Below are 26,794 nucleotides of genomic sequence, written 5' to 3' on the forward strand. Positions count from 1 at the left end.
ATTTATTGCATCCGCCTCCACATGCCCTCCATCTGCAGTCAAACACTTTTACACCCTCTTTTGTCTTCTCTCCTCCGTGCCACCACGGTACGTACTCTGAATGACGCCTGTCAATGCCACTGAACAACTCCCACAGCTCCTCCGAGCTCAGGACTCCATCAGAAAAGTAGTTCTTGAACTCCTCAAATGACAGCTTCCCATCATCTGTATTGAAATAAAAGGGAAGAATAATTATATGTCTGCGAAGAGAAGTCTACAGGCTGCAGTTATCCTCCATGCAACCCCTTCGCTTGGAGAGTGGAACTGCTGGGCGCTTGCTGCATATTAATCACAGCAGAGACTTCAGCACATCCCAACACACTGAGTGTCACTGGCAAAAAGGAAAAGGATCACTGGCAAACAAGGCCAGTGTTGCTGGAATTCCAGGTAGGAATTTCAGCTAGCCCCAACCCTTCCCAAAGATCTTGCTGAAATCATTATCAGACACGTGTTTGACATGATGTCCTATAGACTTTTCAAGCTGCATTTCTATTGGGCTCACCACAGAATAAAGTCTATTACAAATAGCACATTGAAGATGTCACTTTTTTTTTCCCCCTTTTGTGGAGAATTTTAACTCCTGAGATGCATCCCCAGCCAAGAGGAACAGCTCAAAGAAGGGACTTGTGATTTTGGATTTCTTGGTGCCAAATGTAAAAGCTGTTAGCAGAGTTTGTCTCCCAAATTTCCTGGATGCTCCACAGGGCACCCATTGCTGGTGCATCCCACTTCCCCAGTCCCAACCAAACTTTATTTCTGCTCCAGCACCACAGGGGAGCACTCACCATTCTTGTCGGCTCGACGGAAAATCTGCAAGGGAAAAAACACAACAGGCTTTAGAGACACAGCAGGGAGAGCAGCACTGCTGGCTGCAAGGTAGGTTTGGAAACCTCTTCACAGCCCCAGCAGCTGTGCAAAAGCTAAGGCCAGGGTAGTGGGGCAGTGAGGGACAAAATTAGGTGAGTTTGCTAGAAGAAGAATTCCCTTTGCAAATAATTAAAAGCACTTCTCTCCTCTGATTCACAAAGCCAGGATGTTGCCAGCCTCGCATCTGCACAGAGCATCTTCTGGAGAGCATAAGGTGGGGATGAGTTAGGAAGAGCATTACCGTGCTTTTGCGACAGCCTTGTGAGGGAAAGTGTTTAATTTTTCAGACCTTTAAATGAAAGTGCATTAAGCATAAAAACACTCTGTAATGGAAGCACTTTGTGTCTCATCTCTGACATGCCAACCATCTGCACCAAAGAGCCGCTTTCGTCTGGCACTTTGCAATCACCTTTTGCAACACTTCTTCCTGGGAAGCGTGCACACACGCAGTCCTCTCAAGGCTGTGCACACACACAGCCTTCCTCAAGTGCAATTAATAACGGAGTCTGCCGAGGACTTTCTGATGAAACATTAGCTGTTTTCAAGCAGTAACTTTGCAGAAACGCACTGGTGTGTGAGCACACTGCCACCAAGAAAGGCTCTCCTCACCCCAGGGTAGACTTTCTCCCTGCTTCATGGGAGCACTTCAACAGCTCACAAATAGCCCCTGGGTCAGGGTCCCAACCCGCCTTCCCAACCGTGAGATCCAGCAGAAAACTGGGGCTTCCTCTCCCTGTCTTTCTCCCTTTTTAGGCATAAGCATCTGTGGTTGAGCAGAGGCGCAACCAGGTTTCCAGCAGCTCATCCTAACACAGCTGGCAACAAAATCTTGCACATAGCAGGAATTTCTCTTTTTCATTTCTTTTGGGTCTGATGAAAGACGATTCATGAAATAGAGCACCACGAGGGGAAACCTGACTTCATTACATCCTTTCCCAAGAAGCTGCAAAGGAGAAAGAGCTGATAAAACTCCCCCAGCTGAGCTCTGCCCTTGCCATGCAAGGACGCACCACCGCCAACCACCCGCTGGCCCCGGCTCTGCTCCCATGCTGCTTGTCAAGAGCATTGCTGCGCTTCTGCCAACCACCACAGTCTGGAATACAGGTTCCTACAAATGCCACCTTCTACTCATTTGCTGCTTGCAGGCAAAACAAGCTGGAGCAGCTGCCTGGAGAAATGCCTGCTGCTCATTCCCGAAGAAGCTGCTGCTTTGCAAGTGGACAAGAGGTTTATCCCATGCTGACCCCAGCATGATGCTCCTTGGTCCTTTCCCATGGCAGATCTGCAGGAGTAGGGATGTCCTGCCCCGAGGATGCTGTTCGGAGCAGGGCTCCGGGCAAACCCTGCTCCAGCTGCGGCAGGGGATGGAGCCTGCCCTGAGCTGAGCAGCGTTAGGTAACAGGTCCGAAGGGAGATGGACTTTTGCCCGGGCATGGCTGCTGATCTTGCATGAAAATATACCAGAGCACTCTTCGAGCATCCATTAGGACTCACTGGATGCACTTTGGAGCTTTATAGCTACCAACTAAGTACAGAAACCTGCAGTTTTCACCCGCTAGGGATTTTCCTGACTTTTAAAGCAAAACGTTCCCTGGGCAAAAAGGTCTGCTTGTGCATCTGTTTTCATTCTGGTTCTCAGAGTGCCAAGGGCTGTAGAGGCTGTGCAGGGACACAGTGGCTATTCCTGTCCAAAGTGGCATAGCCCTGGGAGCACCAGTGGGTGCTGCCTGGCTGTGATGGCCCTGCCACCTCTCTGCCTCGAACACGGCTCCCAGGACCTGCCAGATTTCCTCTGCTCGGGACACAATTTCCTTGCTCTGCAGTTTAACCTGGGCTCCCACAGCATCCTCAGGCACTTGGGGACAAAGGTGACACTTTGGGAACACTAGCAGCAACCGGTTTTCGCCCAGATGCAGGAGCCAGGGAGAGGAGAATCTCCAGCAGCAGGCAAGCTGCAAAAAGCCCATCCATGGGAAAGGCCAGGTCTGCAGAGCCTCTGGGCACATGGCAAGGACTCGCAGCTCGTGCAATGGCATTCCTGCCACCATGCTTCCCACCTAACTGCCACTGAGGCTGGCTATCTCCCCACACCCCTTGTGCGCTGCCCAGAGTCACCCCAGCACTTACCAAGCACAGATTCAAGTGACCCCAAACATTTCCCATTCCCAGAAGGATGAGGGGAGCAGATTAGGACCAGCAGGAAGGAGCACATGATGAGACACAGCATTTGGAGGATTCTGCCCAGTAGAGCCAGAGAATCCCCTATCTTCTCTAGGTGACCAGGTGCAGAAAAATCCCATCCCAGAGGATGACTTGGATCTGAAGGTGTCAGAGGCTGCCTGAGCCCTGTCTGCCTCTTGCCCAAAGAGCTGCTCCCACAGCACGTGTCCCCCTGCAAGGCTGCCCAGAACATAGCAAGGTGGTTTCCCAGGGCTTACTGCCTCCTGTGATGGATATGTGATGGGAATTGCATTCAGCAAACAAAGCTCTCCATAGGCAACACCTCTGCTGAGGTGGGACAGAAACACCCAGCCCCTACTCCTGCCCACCCAGAAGGGTGGTGGGAATAAAACAGAACTAGCATGGCAGGAAGACAGTGGAGGGACCACGATGTGCTCAGCACTCAAAGCCTCACAAATAGAGGTGCAGTTTTGCATGTTTGGCACTTTCGCACCCCTCCCATGAGGTCAGGAAGGCTGGAGCTCCCAAATCTGGCCTCCGTGTAAACCCCAGCACACGGAGCTAATGCTTCTGCCTCGCGCGCAGGAGCCTCCGCTCCAGCAGCAAGAAAAAAAAAGCAAGAAAATCCAGAGCTGCAGATGTGAGGGAAGAATCTCACAGAGGATGGAGACCCTTGCAGGGAAAATGATAGTAAGAGCTACCCTGAGGTTCACCCAGCACCTGCATCCAAGTAGTACTGAGGAAATCCTCCTCCACTACCCATGGGCAACTTGACATGGCAAACAGACCAGGAAAGATAAGCCAGCCCATCCCTGGTCTGTCTTGGGGACCCTGTCTTGGGAAGGGTTTGCCCTCCCTACCAGCACTCCAGGAGGCAAAGGGATCCCCTGTACCCCGTCCTGACGAGGGGGGACATAGCCCTGCTTGAACCCCTATGGGTCCAACCTCCTGCCCCCACCACAACAGCGGGGTTGAGCCTCTGGAAGCTTGATCTGTGAGAAAGAAAGTAGCTCCTGCAGGCAAACCCCATGAAGCGAGCTGGAAGCCAGCCAGTTCCTGAGACTCATAGGACAAAACATTAAAATCACTTTGCCAAGATACTGGAAGCATTTTGCCAAGCCCTGGAGCTGACCTGGGAGCAAGAGGACCCAGGGGAGGGAGGCAGGGAAGCTGAGAGCACCCGGGGAGCAGCTGGCACACACAGAGCATCGCTGGTAGCACCGTTAACACTTTACATTTTAATTGCGCTAATGCTACTCAGAAGGGTGAATCTGGGGCAAAGCGAGCGCCCACAAGAATGGAGCTGAGATACGGCTGTCACTAACGAACTCCTCCTCCAGCCCATGTTCCTTCAGCCAAATAATTAGTGCAGTTAACGGTGCTGGCAGGAGAGCCCGACTGTCTGAAACACTTCCATGGGGCTGGGGGGGAGAAGTCACCCTGCTCACTTCAGCGGCAAGAACCCCCTCAAAGGGAGGGGGGCTGAGCCTTCCTACTATTCCTTGGGAAAACACGGCCCACCCGAGGAGTCCTCAGGAGCTCAGACAGCCTCGTCCTGCTGAGAGCTGCAGGAACTCCTGCTGGAGTCGAGAAGATTTTTAATGAGTATCACTGGACTGCAGCACTGCTGGCACGGAGGTGATGCCCAATACCACCCTCAGCTGCCCAGGAGCAGGGGGGACAAACTGACCCGACCCACCAGCCCTCACTCGTGTTCTCCTCCCCTGCTCTGAGACAGGGCACCTCCTCACACATCTCCATCACAGCCATCAGGGGAGGGGATCCTGAGCTGTAGGACCACGGCCAGCAGCAGCGAGGTTGGAGGAAGAACATCTCTGATTTCTGATTCTATGATTTCTCCCTCTGCAGCAGTCTCCCATGGAAAATGCCCAGTGCTGGGATCTGCCCACAACAGTCATCTCTGTTTCCACCCTAGCAAGAAAATTCAATGATGCTTTAAAGCAGAAAAGCAGAAAAGCTGCAGAAGCAGCTGCCTTGGCCTCTTCCTGACTGCAGGTGCTCAGATGTACAAGCTGGGCACCGGCTCCTAAGGCAAGAAGGCTTCCTCACACACGAGCAGTTGTGTTTGGCCCAGAGAAGCGCCAAAGTTTCACTCCAACAATATGGATATGCCTGCCCATTGTTCCCTGCAAAACGTGGAATGCAGGCTAAGCCCTGAGCTCTGCCATCTGCCCTAAGAGCCATGTGGAAGTAATGGGCACCCACCTGCACTGCTGGAACTACCGGGCGCCCTGCTAGACCTGTGGGGCTGCATCCAAGATGCAGGAGATGGCACCTGCAGAGAGAGGCACTGCCCCCTTGGGAGCCCCACAGGGCTCCATCTCGCTAGGGGCACCCTCGCTGCAGGCTCGAGGGAACAGCGCATGCCAGGACCTGCCTAATGACAGGCATTGGCTGTGCTGTCAATTCCTGCGAGCCACCCACAGCTCCCAGGGTCTCCGACCGCCCTCCCAGCCTGAGCCAGCAGCATCCCCCTTTCTGAGCTCCCAGGACACTGAGCCCTCCGTGGGCCGAGGACTTGGCAGGCAAGGGGCATATTCTGCCTGCCAGACCTGCATCACTGGAGGCGCTGCAAGACATCTTTTATAGATTTCCAGGGAGCCTCATGTTAGACACGAAGCTCCTGCGCCAGCAGTCACGACAGTCAGCTTCAGTAAAACACAGGGGGGCAGGTGTCAGGGGAGGAGTATTTCTAGCCTCCCAGAGGAGGCAAACTGAGAGCACAACATATATATATATATATATATAAGGAAATGTAGTATATTTTAGGCATATTGTGATTTTTGGCTTGATTCATGACCTGTGGACTAAAGCCCTGGCCTGTGACACCGTCGTGCATGGCATGGGCCAGGCTTTTGCTTGCATGGGTGCATGCACATCTGCAGCGCTAACTCACTTCTTTTGGCTAACTAGGATCCTGCACAGACAGGAAAGGATGGTGCCTGCTCCAGCTGCCCGATATCTGCGACAACCCTCCAAAAACCAAACAGCAAAGCCATGGCAGCACATGGCAGCACGGGAGCCTGCCCAGCACCGTCGCTGGCTCCAGCCCCATCCTGGCAAACCCACATCTGGGCAGCCTAAATGATTTGGCTGCTGCTTTCAATTTAGGATCCAGATATGTGATGCTTTTAATTTAGAAGCATAATACCTGCCCTTTTCAGTTTCCTTCCCAGCACCAATATCCTTTTCCAACTTAGCTGGCAGGTCCAGGGATGACTAAGGATTTGACGTTGGTCTGCACCTTTCACCAGCGGGTGTTTGTCCCTGTTTAGCACCTGCTCAGAGCTCAATGGTGACAGGAGATTTTGGTCCTGGGTGGTGACACTGTCCTGATGCCACTTTAATGACCGGAGCACACCAGGCTCTTGCCACCAAGGGCTAGCCCCAGTGCTTTCCATGGCTGCAAATGAGAGGCTTTGGGGGAAGAGAGGTGCTGTGATTTAATCTCTCCCTGTGGGTGCTCGGAGAAGCCGCTGTCCCTGGTACCCCAAGCCAGTCCCATGTCACCTGCCCACCCACTCGATCCCGCACCTCGAGGCGTGGGGCTGTGCTTTGCCGAGCAGCTTGGACATGGCAGCAGCATCCCGGAGGCTGCTCACTGCAGCCATACCCGCTCCCAAAATGATCCCAAAGGGAAAGGGATGGATTCGCACAGTGACAACCTGCATTCCCTTGCCCCGGGCCAGGGTACAGAAGTTGCCGCCGTCCCAAGGCAGAGCCCCGCGCCAGAGCCTGCGGGGCTGGCGGCACCGGGATCGGCCCGCGAGGTGCCCGTCCCGTCCGGGAGCGGGGCTGGGGACCCGGGGGGGTTCCCACGGGGACACGAGGGTCCCTCCTCCTCCTCCTCCTCCTCCTCCTCCCGGCCCTGGCACGGTACTCACGTCGTGGAAGATGGGCAGCGGCTGGCGGCGGGGCGCGGGCCCGGCCTTGCCCGACAGCAGGCACATGGCCAGCAGCTCCGCGCACGCCATCATGGCCCGGCCGGCGCGCCGCAGCAGCGGGCGCAGCGGAGCGGCACCGGGCGCGGCGGAGCCCTAGGGGCGCTGCGGGACTGAGCGGAGCGGTGCTGTAGGGGCGGAGCGCGGCGGGAGCAGGTGCCGCGGGGCCGGGGGCGGCCGGGAGCGGTCGCGGGGCCGGGGGCGGCCGCGGGGCCGGGCGGAGCGGAGCGGAGCGGAGCCGGCGGCCCCGGGCTCGGTTCACCACACGCCTCCGCGCCGCCGGGCAACTTTGCTGCGCCGAGTGCCCGCCCCCGCGGTCTTCTGGTTGGCCGAGCGCGCTGATTGGCACCCGCGCCCCGCGCCTCTCATTGGCCGAGGCGGCGGCGGGGGGGCAGGGCAGCCTCAGTCATCCCGCTGCGGGCTCCGGTGCCCCCCGCGGGGCCCTGCGTGGTCCTGGGGTAGCCCCTGGGGACTCAGTTTGCCGCGGGGAAGTCCTAGGTGCTCCTGCTATGATGGCATTTGGCCTTGGCGCCTCCCTGGATGATCCCTACGTGGTGCTGGTTGGCCCTACTGTGACCCTATCTGGCGCTGCTTTGCAGCCCCAGCAGCCTAGAGGCTGTGGTCTCAGAATCACACAGAATCCCAGAGTGGTTCAGGTTGGCAGGGACCTCTAGAGATGATCTAGTCCATCCCCCTGCTCCAGCAGGGACACCCAGAGCATGGGGCACAGGGTGGCATCCACGCGGATTTGGAAGACCTGCAGAGAAGGAGCCTCCACAACCTCTCTGGGCAGCCTGTGCCAGGGCTCTGACACCCTCACACTAAAGAGGTTCATCCTCAGCTTACACCACTATATCTGCTGCCTGTTCCTACTGTGCATGTCGTGGGCACCGAGGGCAGAGCCAGGCCACAGCGAGCAGGGTCTGCCCCGGGGACTTAGTGTGGTGTCCCACCTCCTGCTCGGACATCCCACCTACTGCTCTGAGGTCCCTGGGGACCAGAGTGACAGTAATGGTCCTCTAGTGGTTCTGGTGTCACCCTGGAAAAAGTAGCTGGGTGGTATATGGAGAGATACAGGAAATCCAGGGAGTATGTTTGGAACATCTTAGTCACTGAATTAAAATATTTGCACCGTTTTGACAGTGGCACAGCAACAGCTCGGTCAGCCATGATCTTTTTTTTTTTTTTTTTTTTTTTCCCCATGTGGGTGTCTCTCTGTCAGTCATCCTGGCTAAATCTTAAGCTTTGCCTCCAACAAGATCCTCATTCTGCTGCCTTAGAAGAGAGGAGACTCCAGGCTCGTTCCCTCTCTGTGAGCTCCTTGAACTTCACTTCCAGTGGAAACACTCCAGATTGCCTGTAAAACATGGAACATCCAGGACTGGGAGCAAATACAGCTCACCATATGCAGCTTTCAGCTCAAGGCAGAGTAGGTGCTAATGCATTATATTTTTAATGAAGACCTAGGCACAATTCCCATTCCAGGGAGCCCTTCAGAAGCCTGGTGGCCTGTCCTTCTTTGGGACCTGGCCAAGCGCTGTGATGGTGCCTTCAGCTGGACGTGCAAGCATCATTGCTCCGACGCCTGCTGGGGTGGCAAGGAAGAGCAGCAGCTGCTGTGGCTGGGATGCAGAGGGATCTGCCGGATCCCTCGCAGGGCTCCATTGAAACAAGCCTGCCGGGGGGGCAGGCTTTGCTCTGTTCCACGGTGTCCCTAGCGGCTGCCAGAGTCCCCAGCAATCATCCCCTGCCATTAGGGGCTGTTTCAGGTGGCTTCTCCGTGTTGCTGACAATGGCTGCTCTGTGTCCATAGTGACAGGCAGCCGTCTCCCCGCATGTGGCCCTGATCACGCCATCTCTCGCTGTGCCGCGCTGCGGGGGACACGTACACTGCAGGATGACACCTCCCATGCTCCTGTCCTGCCCCAGGAGCTCAGGCGCAAGGAAGAGGAGTCCCTCCTTTCCAGAGCAGGCAGCCTGGCCCTGCCCTTGCCTGGCACATGTGGAAAGGACTAGTAGCCACATGCACATCTTTATCTCAGTCCATCCTCAAACAGAAAATGCGGCTGCGACATATTAGGCAGAAGTAGGTTCATACTTTCGAGTCCCTTGCAGTTCTGGGTGTCAGCACCATGGTGGCTTGAAAGTCTAGTTTTTTTACAGTCCCCCATCCCAGAGGGTCAGTTAGGACACATTACTGCTCCAAAGGCTGCATTTTCATGAAAGAAAATCCCTTTCCACCCCATTTGGGATGCAGCATAAATCCACTTTTCAGCCCTGCCAGCAGCAGTAGCAGTTATACCCCGGAACCCTGCTTATTTCAGCATGCTCCCCTTGGCCCCATGCTCATGCATGCAAGCCCAATACAGGTGTCCCTGTAAAAATGACAGCCCGATGGCCACAGGTCCACACCAGCTCTTCAGCTGGGCTGCTGGTGGGCTGCACCTGAACAGGTCTGCAGGTAGAAATACAGCCACAAAACTATGAACTGGGCTCAGTGCCCACAGAAATGCTGGGGATGGCCACAGGAAAAGTGGACTGGTACAGAACTGCCCCTCAGCATCCAGAAGGACCTTGCAGCTCTGCCAGCCACATTTCACAGGGCTACACCAGGTAGGATTTGAGGAGCTGTATCCCATCCTACCTGGTGTGTGGGGAACATGCCCCACCTGCAGCAAAGCTTCTGGCACGGAGGAGGACAAGGCAAGGACATGTGCAGAGTGCTTGGCAACTGCTTCATCTGCACCCTGCTATCATGAGAGAGAGCAATAACCTAGCGGCTGGGGGATCTCGTGCACCCAGCACCAGCTGATGACCCCCTGGGCACCACATGAAACCATGTCTGGGCAGAGCTTCACACCACTCTTGTTCTGCATGGCTTGGCCTTGCCCTGCAGTTGATTTTTGGCATGGTGACATTCCTTCCATCCCTCTAAAGTATTGCCTAGGATTTTAGCCACAAAAAGGGGCATGCCACAATTTCATTTGGATGCAAAACTGTAGTTTGGCTGGCCTCTGTTGGCACTCTCTCTTCCTTCTCAAGGATCTCTGGAGGGCAGCAGATGTTGCTGAGCTCAGCTTGTCTTAACTTAAATTTCAGAGCTGAGATGCTTCTCTAGACCAACGTGACCAAGCTGTGGCACGTGTAGTTTCCTTGCTCTCCTCCACCCCCAGGGACAACCATCTGCAAGCAGAGCATGGGTTGATTGCGAGGCTGCATCATGGCTATTTTTACAACCTCCCTGCTGCTCCTGCTGTATGCAAGGGAAGAGAGGTGGAAAAAGTGCACCTGGGACTTGAAGCTGAACAGGGGGATGCTCACAGACCCTGAGCCCTTCCCTCCCAGAGGGCAGCAAGAAAATTCCTTGTGCTGAAGAGCTGGAGCTGCCAAACATGGCTGTCACGGGGATGAAGCACGCAGCTAAGGCCCACAGGCCAAACAGACATGCATGACCATTCCTCCTTCCACCATTTCTGTCTGTAACCCTCCTCCTGGCTCTTTCACTCATCGGTTGCCACAGGAATTGGAGAAGGGATGTGGCACAAGCTGCTGCTGGCTGTGTCTGCTGCGATCTGGACAACTGCAACAGCTGGAAAACCTGAACTGATAGGGCTTCCTTTTACCTCTATTAACAAACCCCATTGGCTTTTCTGTGCTCCCGTGCTGCCAAAACACACAGTCTGTCCTGATCAGGGGCTCCTTAAGTTCAGCAGAAGTTTCAGCCTTGGAAGAAGCAACTGTAAAGTGCCGAGAGAAGATCCTGACCACACTAAAACCCAGAGCCAAACTTCTGCTTGGAGAAGGCGGTGGCTTCTCACATGGCCTTCCAGGAGAGGCTTCAACAGCCGCTCTTGGCAGGCTGTGTTGTCACAAGTCCTGACCAGGGGGTCACACCAGCGGGTTTCACGGTCACAAGAACCCAAGCCCTCTTCCCACCGATTGCTCCTGCCTGTACCCCTGCAGCAGCAAACCTGTGAGCAAGGGACAGGGACACAGTCGCTCATGAATAAATGAAGTACCCACTTACCAGTGGCTCCATGAATAAACGATGCTGCACTTCACCTTCCTATGTTATTTATTTTCGGAAGGAATAAGCAGTTTTTTGCAGAATCTGAAATATTTAAGTACGTGGCAGCATGCAGAAGTGAGCCAGAAAGCAGAGGCTGTGCCCAGCCGAAGCTCAGCTTGCACGGGGTGCGCCAAACCCCACTGCTATGAGGGAAAACCTACAGGGGCATCACTGACCTTCTGACACAGGGACAGGAACCTGGCTCCTTCCCACTAGAACAAACCTTCACTGTTAAAGCCTGCAGAGATGAGTTGCCTCAACCCGACAGCGAGGGGAAACTGCAGAGGCAAGAGGAGCCTCATCCCCTGCGTGGAGTCACGAGGAAAAGGGAGACAAGCCGGGGCGTTTCCTGTGGGGGTTCCCACCTTGGCGCAGCTGCTTTTCTCCATGAATGAAAGAAAAATCGGCCACGTGTGCAGATCTGCAGCACTTGGCAGCCCCAGGGGAGCTCCCGTGAAGTGCCCCTGGCCACTGCTTTGACCAGGGGATCAACATCCAGAGGCTGGGACTCAGGGTGCCCACATCGGCAGAGGGCACCACAGGCACATGGGGAGCCATGAGGGGAGCCGTGCTGCCTGCACGTGGGCTGTGCACAGTGCAAATGGTGACCAACTTTGTGCCATATCCCCATGTAATACAGGTACTCAAGAACCTGCCAGCCTGTCCCTGCACCGGCCAGCACAGCTACTCCTCCTGTTTTGGCCATGGCCCAATATGTCCCCATTCAACCCTGGTGCCAGATGGGCACAGGGAGACACTCTCGCCCTGCTCTGCGCTTGCGGTTTTGCCGTTTCCTCTGGCACAGCTCAGGCTCGCAGCACTTTGTGGTCGCTGCAAGTGTTTGCTGTTCTTAATGGAGCAGCAGCGTGACAGTATTGAGCATGTCTCCAAGGCTAGATGGAGAAAGCATGCCTTGCTACCTGTGTGCTTACTGCGGAAAAGAGGATGACACAAGGCAGGATGTGGTGTGCACCTCCTCAGTAGCACACCATGTCTCCTTGGACCAACAAGAAAAGCAGTCCAGAGCCTGAAGGCATGGCAAGTAACTCATAAAACCCACAAAGTCACAACCATCGGCAGCCAGAGCCCTGGGTCACTTTCCAAAGTTAACACATAATGTTCAGAAATGAGGAAAGCTCCTCCATGAATTACCTGCTGATTCAAAACAGAAGCAGGGAAACCCTTCAGCTGCAAAATGAATCATCCCTGGGAGGCAAAGCAGGTTATTTTTATATTGCTCTGACGAGGCGTGGAGAAACCAATGCCTCCATGCGGCTGTGTGCTCCTCCATTTGCATTGCCACAGCAGTGGAGGAGCTTCATCCCTGCTTGGACCCACGGCGAAGGAGCTCAGCCACATGTGGAACCTTGTTTCGAGGGGCACCAGGATTCCTCTTCCTGCATTACCAGGAATCTACAGTCATGCGGCAGCACAACAATAGATGCCACTGATGTCAGTGCAGGCAGGTTTACAGTGAGTGGTAAGTATTGCTGTGCTTGGATGAGAAACTAATGAAATGCCCTTCCTTGGGGTAACCCACAACACATTGCTCTCTTGTTTTACGGCCTTCTAGACTGATGGGAAACCTTTCCAAGAAGACCCCATAGGAGCAGGTGGCTGTTTGCAGAGGATGGTTGTGGTGGGATGGCCTCCTTCCCAAGGCCACCACCAACCACCATACAACAAAGTTACTCAGTGATGTACCCACCAACCTTCCAACCTTTCCATATAGGAGATGCCTTTGGCTTCAAGGTGATGAAGGTGCTGGTCTGGCCGCAGGGGCAGAGCTCAGGGGCTGTTCCCAGTGAATTGCAGTAGCTTTCGCCCTTCTGCAATGGTTTCTGTCCAGGAAGGTATGACAGACCCTTCACTATTACTGATGCAGCCCTGCAATATGGAAACAGAGAGCCCGTCCCTTTCTCTGCCCTCTCCCCACCCTGGTCATGGGGCCTGCTGTTTGTCCATGGTGAACAACCAAAGTCATTTCCCCTTCAGCTCCCCCTGATGTTTTTGCCTAGAGAAAGCCGATGGGATCTCTTGGCCATTTCTCATGCTTTTTTCTAACAGATCAGTGTGGGAGCCTCCGATACACGTGCTGGGACTGCTCCAGTGAAGCCCTCTGGGCCTTGAAATATCAGCCAGCATCTCTGCTCTGATGTCCCCAGGGCCTCCTCCAGCTGCTCCCCAGCTTCACCAGCACCGAGGCCAGGCCCCACTTCAGAGCATCATTAAAGTGCAGGAGCACTGAGGGAAGAGCTGGCACTGCACCAGGCTGCCTGGGAACTCCATTCCGTAATGCAAGGGAAGGGATCCCCCAACGGAGATGTCCCAGCCACTCCTGAGAGAGGGGTGCTGGCTTTGTGCCTCTCCTGGCAGTTCCTCCTGGCCAGTTTCTGGTCCCTGCTCAGCCCTTTCACCCCTCTCGGGGTGTCACCCCTAGGCCCTGCGCACACTGCGTTGTGTGGGCAGCCCAGGCGCTGCAAGCAGGATTTGCTCCCTGGCCTCCATGTGCAGCACACAGCTCCTCAATTTCCCTCTCAGCTCCTTTCCTTCTTCCTAGTTATTTTTCCCTCAAAATTTTACCCTCCGCCACCAGCTGTGATTTGCAGGCAAGAAATGCATTGAAGACCAAAACGTCCAACTGTGCTAGACCTCCTGCACACCCCTGTGCTGGCCTTGGTGGTGGGCTTGGGCTGGCCAGCAGCACTGCTTGCTGTGCCCCTAAGCTGCCCCTGGCCATGTGGTACCCACAGGGTGCTCTGGACAGGCTGCCCCGTAGCCCAGAAACCACATCTCCAAGTAGCTGCAGAAGCCAGCATGGGAGCGGGAGCTTATGCAATGTGGTCCAGAGTGAAATATTTATCGCTCTTTTAAAATAAGTGACATGAGGGCAGGGAAGCAGAAGCAGGGAGAGAGCAAGGTGCACAAAGCCAGGAAGGAAGCAGCGTTCCTGCACAGTGTGGCCTTCGCATCCCCAGAGCTGCTGCCACCTTTGGCAGGTGATGCCAGGGTTGGGAATGAGGACATAGGGCAGCTCTCTCAGGGCAGACTGTGTTGTACAGTGCAAGTTGAGGCACCCATCCCAACACCATCATCCAAGGTGCTGTGCCCGCTTAGGGCACAAGCACTTTCCCTTGCAAGGCTCCGAGCCTGTTCCCATGGGGCACTCAGCACCCACATCTGGGCTGGTGGCACTGGCACCCACCTGAATCCTGCTCACATTCCCACAGTGTGGAATGAGGCACCATAGCAACTGCCTTTGCAACAAGGCTGCCTGTGTTAAACACCATCTTGAGAAAGGACACAGCTGCTCTTGTCCAAGTTTTTAAAAAAATATCATAATTCGGTCCCCTTTAGAGGAGAGGGACTAAAAATAAATACATAAAATAAATAAAGGATGCCACACTTTCGGAGTTTGGCAAACGGCAGGGCATCAGTAGAAACCTTTATTAAACACGAAGCTCAGAAGAACACAAAACTGGTTAAAAGGCAGTAAGTGAAAGTGCGTCTCCAGCTGGACTCTTGTGGCTGTCCGGGCTGGGGACAACCCTGAACAGCGAGGAAAGCCCCTTCATTTCCCTTTTCGCTCCCCTGTGCTGCTTCCTGCCCCACAGGCTGTGGCAGGGCCGGGGGGACAGTGATGAGGAAGCCACGGGGAGGTAGTGCTACCCCAAGTGCTGCATGAAGCCTGTGAGAGAAAGCCTGGAGATGGCGTCTGGTCCTTGTTGGTGCTGGCGGCCCCACACGGCCCTGGGAGGCCTCTGCTTGGCCATGAGGCTCGTCTGGGACGATGGCACAGAGAGAGCAGAGCCAGGGCCAGGCCCAGGGTCAACACCATGGAAGGGACTGGAGACAGTGTGCGGTGGGTGCTGCTGTCCCCCACTGTCTGGGGACTCCTCCCAAAGCCGGGGCCTCCCCACCTGGAGCCCTGCCGCTCGCCCCTGCCGGGCTCCCTCCTCTGCCGCCATGGCGGCACCTCTCGAGGCCGATGGGCGAGCTGCGCTCATGCCCTGGCACCCGCTCACGTCGCATAAATAATAAATAAATACCCCACGCTGCAGGGCTGCTGTGCTCTCCGCAGGGAGGCAGGCCAGGCCCTGTGGTCCCTCTGCCACCTCCTGTCCCCACCACACCGTCCCCAGGAAACGACAATAATAAATTAATCACGTCTATACACAGGACTGCTTAAAGCTCTGCTGGGGGCCTAGCCCGGCTGCCCTTGCTGAGGGTCCCGCGGAGGGGTGGCAAGCGGGGAGCTGAGATGGCCCCCATGGGTCCCTCCACCTCACCACCCTGCCGCGGGGCCCCACACAGCTGCAGGGACACAGGGGCAAGGGAGGGAAGCGTAGCCGCTGGCCCAGGCAGGCCCAGGCAGGGGGAAGCCGCCAAGGATGGGCGACCACAAGGAGCCAACACCATGCGGGAGCGGCTGCCAAGGAAGGCACGTGCGCCAGGAGCAAGTGAAAGGCAAACCCAAGCCCAATGGGACGTCCTCCAGGCTGTTCCCCTTCACGCCTGGGGGTACAAACACATCCCTCCTGCCCCAGCTTCACCCAACAGGCCACTGAGGCTGGCAGCCCCACAGAGGAATGGTGACCACTCCTGCCACCACCTCAGAAGTCCAAGGGCGTGAAGTCCCCAAAGTCACAGTCAAAGAGTTCGCTGATGCCCTCGCCCTCTTCCAGGCCGAAGTGGTAATCCTGGGGCTGTGGTGGGGACAGGTTGATGAATTCGTCTGTCAAGAAGCCTGAGAAATCGTCCTTGCTCTGCTCCAGGAGGGCATCCATGGAGGCCAGCGGCGAGAGGCTCACATCATCCGCAGGGCACTTGCTGGGTAGTGCGGCCTCTCTGGGCAGCAGGGGCTCTGAGGAGACAGGGAGAGCTGCCGGACCTGCAGCACAGTCCTGGCCCACTGTGCCAGGAGTCCCCCGGAACCCCCAAAATCTGCACCAGGCACGGGAAACAGCAGGAGTAAAGGGTTATCATGCTAAGGGTTAATTTTCTTAGCTAATGACAAAGGACACTTTGGTAAGGCCGAGTGATGCTAAAACAATAATGAAATTGGGCAACACTGCTCATAATGGTCACATATGCAGCTCGCAGTTATGCTCACTGTCTCGTGAGAGCAAGCACAAGTTGCACAAGTCCCCATGGTGCCAGAACAATTTTTGGGCGCTGCTATATCCCTGCTGATGTCGAGACCAGACCAGGAGCCCAGCCTGGCTGGGCAGAGGACACCGCCTTCCCATGCCATGGTGCAAGGCGCAGCCTTTGCAGCTCCATCCTGCACGTTCCTGTGGACCAGGACATGCCGAGGGGTTGCTGGGAGGTCTCTGATGCCTGCCAGCCCCTGAGGGATGCAAATTGGGATTAAACCGGTGGGGGGTTCCTGCTGTTGGCAGCCCCCAGCCTGAGCTGCTCCACAGTCATGTCAGAGCTCCCATCCCCCCAGCTGTGCAGGCACCAAGCCGTTTCGCAGCCTCCTCGAGTCGCACGCTCTGCCCTGGCCGCTCACCTTGCTCGCCAGGCAGCAGTGGCATGTTCACGTCCTGGGCCGGATGCAGGAGCGGCGAGGCTCTGGGCTGCAAAGAGATGGGCGATGAATCCTCCACGGACGCTCTGAATGGGCTCTTGACAGGGCTGCAGACTCCAGAGCTGTCTTCGGGACAGAGGAACACGTCAATGGGACCCTGAGTGCTTTTCACGGACACCTGGAAAGCCTGGGAGGAAGGAGACAAGTGAGCACAATGAAGCCCTGAGGATGCCAAGCTGTGAGCTCACCATAGCCAAGGGCCCTGCAGAGCCAGGGAGCTGGCTGGAGGCCCCTGGCTTACCTCCGTGGGGTCCGAGACCTGTAACTGGGTCTCTGGGGGGGCCTTGATAACCATCACCATCTGCTCAGAGGGGTCCACAATACTCCGGAGATCCTGGCAGGTCACATAGGCTGCGGTGTGGCCGGTTAAGGAGCAGATGTGGGGGATGCCATCATGCGATAGGGGCATCAGAAGCACTGCGATGGGCTGGGAGATGCCTAGTGAACTAGGTGGCACCTCCTGATGCCAAATACAGCCCCAGCCAGTTGGCACTGGTGAGCAGCTCAGTGGCCCTGCACAGAGATAACTGCGGGCATCAAGGCTAGACCATCCTCTGCCCAAACCCAACTAGGCACCATCCCTGCCACGCTGGATTGGCAGAGCCCTCACAGTGACCGTGAGGCAGCGGTCTCGGGTGCAGGCCAAAAGAGCAGGGCACTGCCAGCATCTAGGAGCCCGCACAAGGAGAAGACAGGATGCAGCACTCCATGTTCAAAGGCTGAAAAGGGAGCAGCACTAGCCCACCTCGTTTCAGGAACTGTCAAGCAGTGCCAAGCATGATTGTTGGGTTGCAGATGTGCCCCACAGCCGTGCAAGTCCCAGAGTCAGACTCGGAGTCCCAAAGGACAGAATCAAAAGTTGCCTTCGCCCAAGAACTACCTATTGCAAAGCTGAGATCATCTGGCTCACAGATTCCTGAGACCAGACACAGGGTTCACTCTCCAGCACTGTCCCCTTCTCAGGCCCACACACACTCCCTGCAGGTGGTGAATCCCAAGAAGGGGACAACGGGACCTGGGGAGGGCTCTTTGGCCTGTGTTCGGGGGCAAGAGGTAGCTGCTCCCCAGCTACCCCTCCATGCCCATGTGCTGCAGGGCCTGGGGTTCCTGGCAGCCCCAGCACCCAGACCGTCCCTCAGAGAAGGATATTGCTGGTTCCCAGGGTCCTCTGTGAGCAGCCTCAGCTGGACAGTGCACGTCTGGATGAGGTCGTCCAGCTGCCGCTCAGCTGCCTGCAGGTCCCGCAGCTCCTTTTCTAGCACTCGGTGCTGGCTGGAGGATCCCATGGCAGCCTGGCTGCCCCTGGAGGAAACATGGGCCTCTGTCACCTTTGGCGTGGCCATGTCCCAGGCAGCACTTGCACAGCAGGACAGATAAATTCCTCCACTCTGCACCCTTCATTCATGCCTGGAAGATGCCCATGGCTTTGCCAGTGGATTGTCCCACTCGCAAGCAAGAAAATCCCAGGTCACTCTGCCCTTGTGCTGCACCAGTAAGCCTGGGAGTCTCCCAAGAATGTGGCTGCAGCAAACCGTGGCTCACTCGTACCCAGAATGTCCCCCAGCAGCCATCCCACCTGGGGACCCTGCCACCTTGGGCCTAGGGAGCGGGTCCTGTGGGCATTTCCCACCAGGACAAACCTGGATTGAAAGAGCTGTTCTGGGCTCCTCTCCAAGCCATCACAACCCAAACAAATACCCTGTTTCCCAGACTCCAGCTGAGCCCCCAGAGGTGTCAGCTCTACCTGCAAGGCCCCAGCCCACAGACAACAGAGATTTGAAGACAACATTGGGAAATAAGTGCTCAGGAGTGATCCGTGATCATATGCAGCCCTCTCCAAAGGTCATGGCCCACCAGAGCAGAACATACAACTCCAGGGCAGATGCTTAGGATCCAGCTGCCAACAGCAGCGTGACACTCCCCTGAGCTTCTCATATCCAGCTGCTTCCCAGAGTTGCAAGACCCCAAAACTCCCACCCAGACACAAGTCCAAGCTGCTTCAAGAGCATCCTCCAGCCCTAGCCCAGGACACAGCCCACAGGAGCCCACTTTGGTACATACAGCCACTGGATGTTGTTCTTGGACTTCTTGGTGATAAGCTGGATGCCCTCGAGGACATTGGTGATGTCGTAGATGCGCCTCTTCTGCACCTTCAGGACCTCAGCTGCCCAGTTGAGATCCACCACACCATCAGGCGATTGGCTCAGGAGCTCCAGGAAGCGCTTGGTGGTGAGGTTCAGGGAGGTTTCATAGCGGGACTTCTCCCCGGGAGACTTGGTCCCTGCAAGCAGCCAAGGACCGTGGGCCCAGGTCCAGGGCCCACAGGACCCTGGACCAGTGGGCCAGGTCCATGCCAAGGACCGTGGGCCCAGGTCCAGGAGCATGTGCTCTCCTCCAGCTTGCCTACTGATGGCTGCCAGCACACTCAGACCCACCAGATCTGCTCGCACATCACAGGACCCATTTCAGCTTGAGCTGCCTGTGTTCAAAGCCTGCCTGGGCTGTCACCATCTGCTCACCCAGCGCTCCTCAGCCACAGGTCCTTGGCCACACCAGCCTGAAGCCCATGCTCAAAATACACCTTTTGAGTGGCCTCATGATCTGTGAGTGGGCTCAAGGCCCACTCCAGGCCTTGTCTTCCTCAACCTGCCCATCGCAGCAATCTCGGCACAATGAGATGAGTTGACCTGGCTTTTCTGAGTTGCCTACCTGCGCTGGGTCGTGTAAATATACATCAGTCCCGTGATGTGCCTTGCAACCCATGGAGGACAGGGGTTGGCTCTGCTGTGCCCTACCAGCTTCAGCTCCTGCTCCACAGCAGAAGCCTGTGCGAGGTGACCCGGAGGGATGGGTGGGAGCAACAGGGAACGAGCCCAGAGATGTAGTCCAGCCCACCCAGGCACTGTGGGTGCAGACCCGGGGACGGCGAAGGCCAGGCAGCACTCTCAGGGGACCACCACGGCGCAGTGCGGGCCAGTACCTTTAGCAGGATTCCTTGCTTTGCCACGGGCTGTGGGCAGGCTCTCTGCTATGTACTGGTGATCCGTCTCCAAGTTCAACTTCCTCTTCACCTGCAAGAGAAGGGCAGCTCCTCTCAGGGGTCGCACCCAGCGCAGCCTTGGCAGCTGAGCACCCTCGGTGGGGACCCACCGGCGGCCCTGCTGGGACCCCAGGGCTTTGGGAGTTGTGGAGCCTTCTGTGGCACAGCCCTCCGAGCTGGGACACCCAGCCCCGCTTCCCTACACACAGGCACTCGGCGCACGTCTGACAGGATCATGGGAGCCTGACGGGGAACGCGACATCCCAGGCATGTGACAGCACCCGACCCCCAGCCCCTTCAACCACTGAGCGACTGGGGTGCAGGAAGGGACTGTGGAGATGGGCACAGGAGATATCCTCATGGGTGGATTTGTGTCCCAGCAAGGGATGAACTTAACTGGCAGCAGATGGGAAAGCGCAGGGTGGCAGGTGCTGCTGTCAGCAGAGTGACACCAGGCCCCCGCTACCGCACAGCCTGTAGGGCGTAGGGGTACCAAACCCCAGCCAGGGGGTCCCCTCAGCCTCTTCCAATGAAATATTCGGCAGCCTGCTGTGACAGCTGGCTGGGCCCACTGCCCTCATATCCTATGCAGTCAGGAAGGGACTGCAAGGGGCGGTGCTGTAGGAAAGCCCCAAGTGCGGCACAGGAACTGGCCCTGGTAGAGGGACACAGGGCATCCCACCCGTGGGCACAGTACAGACACCCTGGGGTGGCACTCCCAGCGCAGTGCTGGCTGATCCAAGCAGCACCTGCCCAGGAACCAGAGGCTGGATCTTCGGTGGCCGCCAAGGGGGTGCCAGGGACCGTCCCACACTGGGTACAGCAAAAGCCACCAAACATGAGCTGCTAGAGGGCTCCCGCGCGCATCGCCATGACCCGGGCTGGCGACACGGGACTCCTGTGAGCGACTCCCCAGCACACAGCAGTGGCGAGGCAGGAACCTGCAGGCTCCGACGCGTCTGGCCTTTGTAGCAGGCTGCGGCCCCTGATGCAAGGCTGGGCCCAGCGTGGCAGATGTGCTGCGTGGCAGGGCCCGGCCCCACCGACGTCCCCAGACGTAGTGGCACGGCCCTGAGTAACGTGGCCTGGCGCGGCAGGGCTGAGCAGGGTGCACACGGTGCCATATGGCCCGGCACTGTGCAGCCCTGCATACCCCCACGGCACAGCACGGCGAAGCACGGCACAGCCCCGGGCCGCGCTGCAGGCGCCGTCACGCGCCACCTCCCACCCGTCCCCGCCGCGTCGCGCCGCGTCCCCGTCGGTTACCGGCGGACGGCCCAGCGCAGGTCGGCGCGGCACAGCGCCCGGGCGGGCGGGCTGCGGCGTGGCGAAGAGTAGCAGGTCGGCGTCAGGGCGGCCGCCCGGCGGCAGCGGCTCCTCGGCCGCCGAGACGATGAGGAGGCGCGGGGAGGCGGCGCCCAGCAGCGCCGCCAGCCCCGCCGCGCCGCCCGCCGCCATGGCCTCACATCGCCGGCGGCGCGGCGCGGGCAGCGCGCGGCTCGGCGCTCAGGGCGGCGCGGCGGGCAGGGCGCGGCGGCGCGGCGGGCAGCGCGCGGGGGCGCGGCCCATGCTCGGGGCAGCGCGCGCGAGCGGGCGCCCCGGCGCGCGCGCTGCAGCCGCCGCCCCGCGTATTGTTGCCGCCGCCGCCCGGCCCCGCACGCCTTTGCGCGCCAAATCCTTTTTGCCGCGAAAGCGGCGCGAGCCGCGCCGCCTCCCGCCTATTGGCTGCATCTGCCGCCGGGCGCTGCGCCGCCGGCGCAGGGCCCCTCCCCATTGGCTGGCGCCGCCGGATCGATGGGCGGTGCCTGGCCGCCCATTGGCCGCGGCGCGCGGCGGCGGACGCGCTGACCGTCTGCCAATCGGCGGCGCCGCTCCGCGGGAGGGGCCAATCAGGGGGGAGCTCGCGGACGCGGCGGCGGCGCCGCGAGGGCGAGGAGCGCGCCTTAAAGGGGACGCGCGCGGGTGCCCCCGGGATCCTGCGTCTGCTGTGCCCCGGGGTGCCCTCGTGCCCCTGGCCGGTGCTGCACAGCCCTTCCCCGCTCTGGCTCCGCAGTCTGTACACCATGGCCCTCCTCTCTGCCCAACAGCATCTTCCCTGCCCCAGCTCCCATGGCCCTTTCTCCACCCTACAGCCAGTGCCATGGTCCCTCTTTGTCCCACGACCTGTGTCCTGCAACTCCCTTGTGCCCCATGTCCGGTAGTGCCCTATGGCCCGCCTCTGCCCCATGCCAGTCCTGCACAGCCTGGGCCCCATAGCTCTTGCTCCACAGCCCCTCTATAGGCACTGTGGCCTGTGCCCTCCATTGCCAGCCCCACACAGCCGCTACGCCCCCGGCTCCTCCCATGTTTCCCCCCATGGGGCTGGTTCCCCCTGGTTGTGACCCACAGTAGTTCCCGCAGCCAGGGCCGCCCCATAGGTGCAGGGACGGAGAGGGACTCTTGGGCAACCAGGTCCCCACAGCAACCAGGTCCCCACAATGTCATCAGTAGGTTGGGTGGCAGGAACAGGATGGAGAGAGCTGAGTTGGGGCTGCCTGGGAAAGGCAGTGTCCGAGTGTACTGCCATTGCCTTGCAGTCCCCATGCTCAGTCTGCCACCAGGCCCTTCCTCCATGATAACCTTTTACTACCTGTCCTCATTTTGACAATCTTCTCACTGAAACTTGTTGCGAGCAGTCACCAAAAACGCATCTCCCTCCCGTGCTAAGGAAAGCAGGAAGGAGCTGCGGTGCTGCCAGCAGCTCAGGGCCCTTGTCTGGCCCAGCCTGCAGCACCATGTGAGCACATGGTTCTTCATGGTCAAAATACCCACTGTGTCCTGGGCCTGGAGAGCTGATGGGAGAAAATGGGTAGAAGGTTCCTGAGTGGACACCTATGTTCTCCCTTGCTGCTTGTGCTGTGGCTTTGGACTCCAAAGCTACTGCTCTTAGGGGCCCAGCTTGCATAGAAAGAGCAGGATATTGAAACCATCCATCTGCTCTGTCCGTTTCCTGTGTGATTCATGGCATTTTGTGCTTCCAAACCCCAAACAGCTGTGGATCTCGACATCTTCCTCAGCTGGGAATTGCTCCTTGCAGGAGCCTTCCAGGGTGAGGGTACGCAGGGCTCCCCCTCAAAGGGCTGGCAGCAGCCACAGCGCTGGGGCTGTCTGAGGCAGAGCCACCACCCCAATATTTTCTGCTTTCCCCAGTAGCTCCCTGCGGATCTCAGGAGGCAGCTGAGCCAGGACAGGGTTTGTTCTCTCCATCAGGAAAGAAACGCTTCTTGCCTTGGAAAGGGAACAGCAGGTGCCTGTGTCGGAGCCAGTGCTTGGAGGAGACGGGCAGCCGGGAACATCGCCGTATGCAGCGGGGGGACCGATAAGGCACCCCCGCCACGCGACCGTGGCAGCTGGGCCCCCAGCACCCGCGTGTGGGGAGCTGATAACGCCTCAGCCGAATGAACAGGCAAAATTAGAAAGGGGGGAAAAATACACATAGACACAACTCAGTGCCCAGGCAGGGCCTTCCTGACTGTGCCAGCACTGCGGGGATGGGACGATGCCTCCGCAGAAGCTCCGGGCTGGAGGATTATCCTGATCGTGAAGCATAGGCAACAGTTAGGCGCAGTGATTGTGCACAGTTAATGCTCCCTTCATCTAGGGAAAAACTAAAAGCAGAAATGCCGGGCTGGAGTGAGGGACTCTTACTGTCCCCAGGGAGGCTGGGCCAGGCGCCGCCGGCACCGTTTGGGCTGCAGCTGCTGCACCAGCTGCTCCCGCTCTGCTCACAAAAACTGCCACGCCAGCAGCGCCAAGCGGCAGGAACCATGGGGACAGCGAGGGCCACGGCGAAGTTGTGTTTTCCATTCATGCGGCAGCTTATTCAGGGGTGAGCAAAGCCACTTAACCTCGGGAACAGGCAGGCTGTTGTGCCTCAGCCTCCCCGGGGACTGGCCAGCATCCAGTTAGCTGGGGCTGCTGCAGGGAAGGATGCGCAAGTTGTCAGGACTCCTGTCCCTACCCAAAGCACCAATGGCAAAGGGAAATTAAAGCAAAGGTGGATCCACAGCAAATGCACGTGCAGGAATGGAGGAAAGAGAGTTTTCTTGCATCCCTAAGAGAGCAAATACGAATCCCATCTACGAATACCCTCCCTGCGGACGTGCGTGTCTGCCACGGCTGGTGGCCTGGCAGGACACCGCATCTTGTTCCCACACATCTGTTCCCAGCAGTCCCAACCAGACACCTTTATCCCATAGATGTCCTTGTGAGAGAATTGCTCGAGAAAGGGGAAATTAGAGAAAAACTAGGGCCTAACAGAAGTTCTGACATTACAGAGGCTTGCTTGAGGTGAGAGACAGTGGCCACTTTCAGGGTGGTTGGTACGTGGAGAATCTACTTCTCCATGACTCCCTCGGCAACGGAATCTGCCCTCCTAGCACACACTACTAAGAGTAAACGAACAGTGGAGCAGAATGGAGACACCATGGCCAAACTTTGTTAGTTTCCCTGCAGAGCTGGTAATCCGATGGTGCTGTGCAGCTGACGAGTGAATGGAGGGTGGAGCAGAGTGAAGGCCCCGTAGCCAAACGCTGTCATGCTCCCTGCAGAGGTGGCAGCCTGGTTGTACCATGCATCGTAACTGCTGGATCAGCTCATGGGCTGAACCCCTTTCCTCCCCTCAGGTCAGGACACTGCCTGAAGAGGCTTCTTGAGGTCGAGATCCCTCTCCCATCTTCTGCGTGAGTGACAGTTGTGCATTTGTACATTAGAGCTAGCTAAGAACCCCACACTGTCATAGAGAATTTCCTGTACTGACAGCCGAAACCCGTTCTCTAAATGTTGCATTTGAATAAATCGTGCTATTTGTGAACTCAATTCGCTGTTTTGAAGGCGATTGGACCTACAGTTGACAGACTGTTTGTGAATCCAGTACTGCCAGAGTGGGGCCTAGGGATACCAAATACTTATGGTATCTCTATCAAGGGATGAGTCTGACTGCCCCCAGTCCCTCTAACCTTTGAGGATCAGCTGGAATGCAAGGGGATCTTCCTGAAAAACCTTGGGAAGGTTTCTACCACTGTATCTGGGTAACTTCACAGTCATGAGGTCCTTTTCCTCCTGCACCCCTCAAAGCTCTGAACCAAAGGGTTGAGGGATGCAGAGGCTGGAAGGGCTGCTTGATCCCCTTCGACCTGCAGAAACAGAGCTGGAGAGCCCACGGCCTGGGGTATGCATCAAATCCACACACTGAACAAGAATAAAAGAAAGTTTCATTCTCAGTCCAACGTTTCAGATGAACCTTTAATCACCCTGTTTAAACTGGCCTTGCTGAATCTGTCCCTAAAGCACTTGTGCTCGTGTTGCATTTATAACTAGAAGAAAGGGAAAGATAAAGAAGCTTCATTTCTGATTTAGCTTGGAGAAAGACCTCCATTAGCATGGAGATGTCTTGGAAACACATTTAGCGCTCATCAGCTGCAGCTTGGTCCTGCGTTCAGGACAAGGAGCCAACACACCAGAACATTCCACACCACAGACCATGCTTCTGAATTTTACCTAAACCCAAAGCGGGACTCTAACTTCACCTCCTTTCAAGTTCACCACCCAAAAGGTTCCCCCTGACACTGAGGCACCTTTAATCCCAACGGCAGCACAATGAGCACAATGTCACAGCACGGGAAAAGAGAGGAAAAAAAAAAAAAAAAAAGCTCACTTACAGCTTCATCTGGAGGGGAAGAAAGGCTTGAGGGGTATGGGAGGGTAGAAAGGCGTCTCAAGATACGACTGTAGTTTGGAGGTGTTAGCTTGCCCTTCTGTGGACCAGGCTAGACCCACCAGCCTTACAGCAGCTAAGCAGCAGGAGGTCTTGTGTCAAAGCTTCCTAGCACTCCTATCTCAGGAGGTACCTTCTGCCCCAGACCTGGACCTCCCGTTCTGCTGACAGAATGCCACCAGGCAGTCTGCATGCTGGGACTGCTTTATCTCCATTGCTGCAGGCGCTAACTCAACAGCAGGTTTCTTCATAGCTCAACTTGGAAGAGACATCAATATAATTTGTGTGTCCTAATTTTGCCTAGCTAATGGGAAGGACAAGAGGCTGGTGTTCAGCATCTTCTACCCTACACTGCCACAAGCTCTCTGCCCTAAAGACAAGTATTTGGGCAATGGCCAGTGCAGGGCACTGAAGCTGAGACTCCACATACTGGCAGGACAGTCACCAACAGCAGGACTCCTCCAGCTCTCTGCCTGCAGGGTTAATCTCCTCCGTAAAAGTCCCAACTCTCCGCAGCCTGCCAGACTACACGGATACCACGGAATACTTTGCCCTGTAGCCAAGTCACCCAAGGAATATCAAGAGACCAGATTAGCTATTCTAGCTAATTCAGGGTGGGAACCATTCATTTTTCTTCCTATAAACCTGTTTTTTCCTGTGTACACTGCGTGTGTCTGGTTTGTATGTGTTACGAATCAGCCAGCCTAGCCCCAATTTGACTCACTTGGTCCAAAGATGTGGCAACACCGAACAATCCAAACAGCTGGCACCTCTGCCTCCGCAGCTCAGATCCTTATCCCAGCCAAGCAATGTTAGATCAGGCAGCTAAATGTGACAGGGTGGTCAAACCTGCACGGGCTGCTGTCCAGCTGGTAACATGAGAACACAGCTGATGCCGAATATATACAATTTGTGTGTTAGTTATCTACATACAGTGTTAATAACATGCAATAATTAAACATTGGCTTAAACATTTTAACTTAATGATAACACTAAAAGAAATAGGACAAAAATAGCTTTTTATTATAGAAAGAACAATATTATCTAAAGACTGATTATATAGAAAGTATCTCTAAATAAAGTTGGCAGGAAACCTGCACTGGGTTGATGTACTGTGCTGATTACAGAAGAGGTTGATTCACAGAGGATAGAGCTATTCAGCAGCAAGCTGCCCACTCTTCTGCATTCCCACCCACCAAATTTTTAAAGCCCCAAATCAAGATGCTCCTACCATCATTTGCAGCTACGTTAATCAGAGTTACCTGAATTTATGTTCTTCCCTTATGCT

The 26,794-nt window shown here is 56.6% G+C and overlaps 2 protein-coding genes across 2 annotated transcripts in view; both read right to left on the reverse strand.

The window, feature by feature from the left end:
* NECAB3 (N-terminal EF-hand calcium binding protein 3) overlaps positions 1-7,117 on the reverse strand; it is a 34,453-nt gene extending 27,336 nt beyond the window's left edge. Inside the window, exons 1-3 of the mRNA XM_088538737.1 lie at positions 6,993-7,117; positions 825-849; positions 96-204 (exon numbers count right to left, since the gene is read on the reverse strand). Of these exons, the coding sequence (XP_088394863.1) occupies positions 96-204; positions 825-849; positions 6,993-7,085 (227 nt within the window). The 5' untranslated portion in view covers positions 7,086-7,117. The remainder of the gene's footprint in view (positions 1-95; positions 205-824; positions 850-6,992) is intronic.
* An 8,549-nt stretch (positions 7,118-15,666) lies between these two features.
* Positions 15,667-21,209, reverse strand: LOC148590702 (transcription factor E2F1-like). Its single transcript, XM_088538724.1, has 7 exons — positions 21,018-21,209; positions 19,692-19,782; positions 18,773-18,992; positions 17,861-18,013; positions 16,953-17,067; positions 16,634-16,838; positions 15,667-15,982 (listed from the first exon to the last, which is right to left on the reverse strand). The coding sequence occupies exons 1-7, from the start codon at positions 21,207-21,209 to the stop codon at positions 15,732-15,734; spliced, it is 1,227 nt and encodes a 408-aa protein (XP_088394850.1). The 3' UTR covers positions 15,667-15,731.
* Between the last annotated feature and the right edge of the window lie 5,585 nt (positions 21,210-26,794).

Source organism: Tinamus guttatus, unplaced genomic scaffold (genome assembly GCF_059628265.1).
Source record: "Tinamus guttatus ecotype Peru unplaced genomic scaffold, ASM5962826v1 Tinamus_guttatus_pri_ptg001150l, whole genome shotgun sequence".
Classification (NCBI taxonomy): domain Eukaryota; kingdom Metazoa; phylum Chordata; class Aves; order Tinamiformes; family Tinamidae; genus Tinamus; species Tinamus guttatus.

Bases quoted from the DNA above. Each gene is read 5' to 3' on its own strand.
- LOC148590702 (XM_088538724.1), bottom strand. From the start codon at position 21,209: ATGGCGGCGGGCGGCGCGGCGGGGCTGGCGGCGCTGCTGGGCGCCGCC. The intron at 18,014-18,772 runs GTATGTACCAAA...TGTTTCCTCCAG, and splicing joins AAGAACAACATCCAGTGGCT to GGGCAGCCAGGCTGCCATGG. The intron at 17,068-17,860 runs ATATCCTTCTCT...AACCGGCCACAC, and splicing joins GAGGACCCTGGGAACCAGCA to CGCAGCCTATGTGACCTGCC.